Raw genomic sequence first — 6,000 nt, 5'->3', positions numbered from 1 at the left:
AGGCTGAGGGTCATGCTGGTGGAGAAGAGAATTCAGAGAAACCTTGCTGGAGAGAGAAGCTTTGTCACCTAGCAAACATTCACAGCTGATGTCTCTGGCACTCTTCTCTCTTGTCAAACCCTTAGCCCCCTCCTTCACCCTTGAGCATCACATCCAGTTTTTGACTTTGTAAAAATGGTAGCCAACAGCCTGCCCATAAGCCAACCTTGTGAAGAGGGAACTTTCTTTCTCCTTGGCCCTAACTTTGGTGCTGAAATGAAACTCTTTGCTGACCCTTAGAGAGAATGAATTCCTTGGAAATCCTTTAGATGGATGATTACGTCAACAAAAGCCAGACCTGGGACTGCTCACCACATAAGCAAATCCTTCCAAGGTGACTGTCCTGGTAAATTGGCCACTTTTGAACTTTAAATGAGTGGACACATACAGATTTGTTCTTTCTTTACTCAGATGAGTGTTTGTGAGATTCACACATATTGCTGTTATAATTGACAAAAAGATTCATACACATTGCTGTTATAATTGACAAAAAAGAGTTCCCTGTTGGCAAGAGGAACATGGCCTCAGTGGCAGGACTTCCACAACCACATGAGCACCAGAAGAACCAGAGGCGTCACCAGAGCCTAAGCAGGAGACTGAAAGTGAAGCTGAAGATAAACGTGATGACTTAGAAAGCAGCTGTGTGGGGCGGCGCCTGTGGCTCAGTGAGTCGGGCGCCAGCCCCATATGCCGAGGGTGGCGGGTTCAAACCCAGCCCCGGCCAAACTGCAACCAAAAAATAGCCGGGCGTTATGGCGGGCGCCTGTAGTCCCAGCTGCTCGGGAGGCTGAGGCAAGAGAATCGCGTAAGCCCAAGAGTTAGAGGTTGCTGTGAGCTGTGTGACGCCACAGCACTCTACCTGAGGGCGGTACAGTGAGACTCTGTCTCTACAAAAAAAAAAAAAAAAAAAAAGAAAGCAGCTGTGTGAAAAGGCCCTAAGATCAATGCAGAAGGCTCAAGTTTCTCCAATCTTGGGTGGAAATGTTTGTTATGATGGAAATTTTATTTGGCTTGTACGCAATTCAATTTCAAAATTGATAAAATGTGTTTGTAACATTTGTTGTAATAATTGCTAGGTTGAAGTTCACCATGTTAAAAAAAAAGGGTATGGATTTGCATTGCAAAAGGTGTATTAGTGTTGTATTAATAATTTTACTAGTGTAGTGTATTAGTAATATTCTTCCATTGACAGCTGACATAAATTCATTTAGAGTGAAACATTTTAAGCCAAAAAAAATTCCCTTTTTAAAAAAAGGGGTTTAAATATTTTTGGCATTCTTATGGTTCCTTTAAATGCCCCTGGCTCTTCCCAGAGAGTTTTTTTTTTTTTACTTTTTTTCCTTTGAGTCTTAGCACCCATTTAAGTTATGCTTCCAACCTTGTATGGTTTGTAAGCCTGCCCAGAAGGAAGACCACTGTTGAATCCACTACAAAAGTATAAATGAATATTTTTTTTTTTTTTTTTGTAGAGACAGAGTCTCACTGTACTGCCCTCGGGTAGAGTGCCGTGGCATCACACGGCTCACAGCAACCTCTAACTCTTGGGCTTACGCGATTCTCTTGCCTCAGCCTCCCGAGCTGCTGGGGCTACAGGTGCCCGCCACAACGCCCGGCTATTTTTTTGTTGCAGTTTGGCCGGGGCTGGGTTTGAACCCGCCACCCTCGGCATATGGGGCCGGCGCCCTACTCACTGAGCCACAGGTGCCGCCATAAATGAATATTTTAATACCACAATCTTTCCTGTTGCCTGTGGAGTCTCTGCTGAAATGAATAAGGATTTAAACTTGAGGATGAGACAAAATGAAAGCAGGTTGTTTGCCAGGACACTGTGGGTTTATTTTGATGCATGACAAGTTAATTTGGGACTGGAATTTCATTCTATTCTATTCTTCTGTTTTCTTTTATAAAGGCAATTAAGTAGTCCCAGGAAGGATCCTTCAGTTACATAAAACTTGTTTTATGCAAAAAAAAAAAAAGAGAAAGAAATAAAAATTTATTATAAGAACTAGGCACTTTTTTTCATAGACATGCACTTCAAGAGGCCGAGACTGAAGGGTCGCTTGAGGCCAAGGAGTTGGAGACTAGCCTGGGCAACAGCGAGACCCAGACTCTAATAAAAAAAAAATGTTAACCATTTGTTAGGGGAAGAAAGTCTTTCAGTACCATTTTATACAGAGCATGTGGTCGCTCATATCATGTCTCTGTATAACATTTTGAAAATTCTCACAATATTTCAAACATTTTGATGATTATCTATGGTGACCTGTAACTTTGATGTTACTACTGTAATTATTTGGGGGTGCCGTGAACCACACCTATATAAGACAACGAACTTCATAAATGTTGTGTGTATTCCAAAAACAAAAACAAAAACTGGTGGTGTATGTCTGTAGTCCTAACTGCTGGGGAGACCAAGGCAGGAGGAGGAGTTCAAGGTTACAGTGTGGAGGAACAAACATCATGCTTACAAGGACAGTCACCAGTTCTTAACACGTCAAAGGAACCGCTGAGAGCAAGTTGAATCATCCAGTTTGCTATCTCAGTGTTTCTGTATTTGAAGTGCTTGTTGAATTAAAAAACTACTGTTAAGACTTTGTATATTATGTTAAATTAATTTTGTTATTTTTTTTTGAGACAGTCTCACTATGTCTGTCACCTCGGTAGAGTATTGTGGTGTCACAGCTCACAGCAACCTCTAACTCTTGGGTTTAAGCGATTCTCTTGCTGGGACTATAGACACAACGCCAGGCTGTTTTTTTGTTGCGGTTGTCATTGTTGGTTTAGCAGGCCCGGGCTGGGTTTGAACCCGCCAGCCTTGGTGTAGGTGGCTGGGGCCGTAACCACTGTACGACAGGCACCGAGCCTTGAATTGATTTTAATAAATGATGTAATTGTATATATTGTAAAATTACATATAAGAAGAACTAGGTGGAAAAAAAAAAAGAAAACTAGGTGCAGTGGTGTGTGCCTACAATCCCAGCTACTCAGAAGGCTGAGGCAGGAGGACCACAGGAGCCCAAGAGTTTGAGGTTGCTGTTTGTTAGGCTGAGGCCACTGCACGTGAGCCCAGTTCAGCTCATGCTTCATAGAGATAGGCTCAAAGAAAAAGAGCGGAGGGACTCGACGCCTGTGGCTCAAGCGGCTAAGGCACCAGCCACATACACCTGAGCTGGCGGGTTCGAATCCAACCCGGGCTCGCCAAACAACAATAACAGCCGCAACCAAAAAACAGCTGGGCGTTGTGGCGGGCGCCTGTAGTCCCAGCTGTTTGGGAGGCTGAGGCAAGAGAATCGCTTGAGCCCAGCAGTTGGAGGTTGCTGTGAGCTGTGACGCCACAGCACTCTACCCAGGGAGACAGCTTGAGGCTCAGTCTCAAAAAATAAAAGGCGGAGGGCCGGAGAAAGAGGGTGAAGTAAGAAGAAGGAAAGGGAGGGAGGAAGAAGGGAAGACACAGGGAAGGAAGAAAACCACGACGCTCCGGGCGCGCGCCACCCCCTCCGGCTGTCAGGTTTCCTCCAACCCTTTGCGCAACCCCCTCCCACAGCCGCTGCCGCCTCCAGCCTCCGGGCGGGCTAGAAGATGAGGCGCCCCGGGCGGTCGGAGCAGAACCCCCAGACGACCGGCCGGAGCCATGGGCCGCCGCGGGCTCCTGCCAGCCCCAGCGACGGACCCGCAGCCGCAGCCGCAGCCCGTGGCCCGGGCGGCCTCCGGGCCGAAGCCTCCCGGGGCGGAGGCGGCGCGGCGGCGGCCGGCGCGCGAGGCGTCCTGGGCCTGGCCATGGGCGCGTCCCCGGCGCGGCGGCGCGCGCGGACTGAGGGGAGCGCGGCGCGGCGGCGGCGGCGGCGACGGCGGCGGCGGTTGCTGCGCCCGGTACTGGAGTCGCTGCCTGAGGCGCAGGCGCCGTGGACTCAGCCCGCCCCGCGCCGTGGCTGCTCGTAGGCTCGTCATGGCGACGCAGCAGAGGCCTTTCCACCTGGTGGTGTTCGGCGCCTCTGGCTTCACCGGCCAGTTCGTGGCCGAGGAGGTGGCCCGAGAGCAGGCGGACCCGGAGCGGAACTCCCGCCTGCCCTGGGCCGTGGCGGGCCGCAGCCGGGAGAGGCTGCAGCGAGTGCTGGAGAGGGCGGCCCTGAAGCTGGGTAAAGGCGGCGGGGGGGACGGGGTCCCGGCCGCTGGCTCGGCCTCCCCGGGCCCGCCCCGGCCGGGCCGCGAGTCGCGGGAAGCGAGCGTTTCTCCGCGGGGATGCGCCCCCCGCCGCCCCACGCCCCGCTCGGGGACGGGAGGAGCAGAGGGAGGTTTCAGACACTGTCGTGGCTTAGTTCCACCCCTTAAATTAAAACCAGAAAAGTTTAACTATACGTATATATATTTGCTCCTTCTTCCCTGCTTTTGAATTTCTCCCTCCATTTAGAGAACCCTCCTGTGGAATACAGTCAAGACCTTCTGTTGTCCCTTCTCTGCTGCGTCTTGCTCTGGAGCAGAGATGCCCGGGGGGTTGAACGTTTCTTGTTATTTGGGGTTTGCACTCTGCCTTGTGTTTTTGGGGACGGGAGAGAAAGCTTATTGAATTTCACTGATCACGTGGTTGTGGCTTTCATTTTAAAATTCTTTTAAAAATTGGGTTTTGCTTGTAGGAATTACTCTTCATCCAAAAAAAAAAAGTTGGTATGTCTGGTTTGGATATTGGCTTGTTCTGTTTTTAGTGGGTGGTCTTTTTCCATGCGAGGTCCTGTCCTAAATGCTGGGGCTGCGGAGTGGGAGAGGAGACAGACACACGCGTCTGACTTAAATTGGGGGAGACATGTAATTTAGGACTGGATACCTTTAAAATCTGACTGCTAATTCTCCATCTTAGATTCCACATACCAAAATACTATAGTAGCTAAAAGTTCTGGGCATACTACGTTACTTCTGTTTAATCTTTTAATTTCAACAGAGCCTTGTTTATAGTGAGAATCTAAGATCTTTTGTTTGTGGTTATGTACCCAAGACACCATCTAGGCTGGACTCTCCTACAACTCTCAGCGCTGCCACTAGCAACATGCAGAATCTTAACCAAAGAGCGTTTTGGTTTTTATTTTTCCAAAAGAAGTAGTTTTACTTTTTTATTTTTTACAATAATTTTTATTTTTTTAAAGTTAATATATGCAGTATAGGAAACTGAAAACACAAGAAGCAAAGAACAAAGTCATCCACAATCACAAGCAGTTTAGTTTGACACGTCCTTCCAGATCCCGAGCGTACACACACAATACCCGATTTCCTGGGATTGAGATTGCATATTATGTGTCATGCTTTTTCACACATCATGGATATTTACCAATCCCAATCTCAAAGCTCTAGGAGCATTTTGATAACCAAGAATACACTACACCAACTCAGTCTGTTAGGAAAGAGTGTAATCCTGCCTTTCTTGGGACGAAAATTTCATAGAAGACAGAAAAAGAAGTAGTTTTAGTGTTAAAACATATTCTTCCATTTATTTTTCCTGCTCACCACCATACAAGTACAGACTGGTTATCTACCATTTGTCATGCCAAATCAGGGTATTGTGGGAAGTACACTTTGACCTATTCAAACCTGCATTGCTGTATTGAGTCTGTTAATTCCAATTATTTTCTTATTGTAAGCCTGGGTATTTTTATATAGTGTGTGCATTTCACCTCAGAGTTCTCTTTTGTTCTCATGATTTTGATGTTAACAAACCCCTTCCATTTGCTATAATTGGATCATATGTAATTGTTTAGTAGTTGATGAAAAACTTTTTGTAATAGAAATTTCTTGACGGAGAGAAAGTCAGGATACTTATCTACTTAGCATCTAAACTTGATTATAAAATTGTCATGTTATGTGGGGTTATTTACACATTGCTTATGTTAGAGGATTTTTTTAAGGTTATTAATCTTTTTAGTAACCCTTAGTAGCAACTCTGTTTTCCACATAGCCTTTTCCCTTTATTTTTTG

At 46.7% G+C, this 6,000-nt stretch overlaps 1 protein-coding gene across 1 annotated transcript in view; it reads left to right on the top strand.

The window, feature by feature from the left end:
- Positions 1 to 3,788: 3,788 nt before the first annotated feature.
- SCCPDH (saccharopine dehydrogenase (putative)) overlaps positions 3,789 to 6,000 on the top strand; it is a 42,877-nt gene continuing 40,665 nt past the window's right edge. Inside the window, exon 1 of the mRNA XM_053605330.1 lies at positions 3,789 to 4,175. Coding sequence (XP_053461305.1) covers positions 3,986 to 4,175 — 190 coding nt within the window. The 5' untranslated portion in view covers positions 3,789 to 3,985. The remainder of the gene's footprint in view (positions 4,176 to 6,000) is intronic.

Source organism: Nycticebus coucang, chromosome 10 (assembly GCF_027406575.1).
Source record: "Nycticebus coucang isolate mNycCou1 chromosome 10, mNycCou1.pri, whole genome shotgun sequence".
In the NCBI taxonomy this organism is placed as follows: Eukaryota; Metazoa; Chordata; class Mammalia; order Primates; family Lorisidae; genus Nycticebus; species Nycticebus coucang.
Note: the sequence above shows the minus strand (reverse complement) of the source record. Positions and strands in the feature narration are given on the sequence as shown.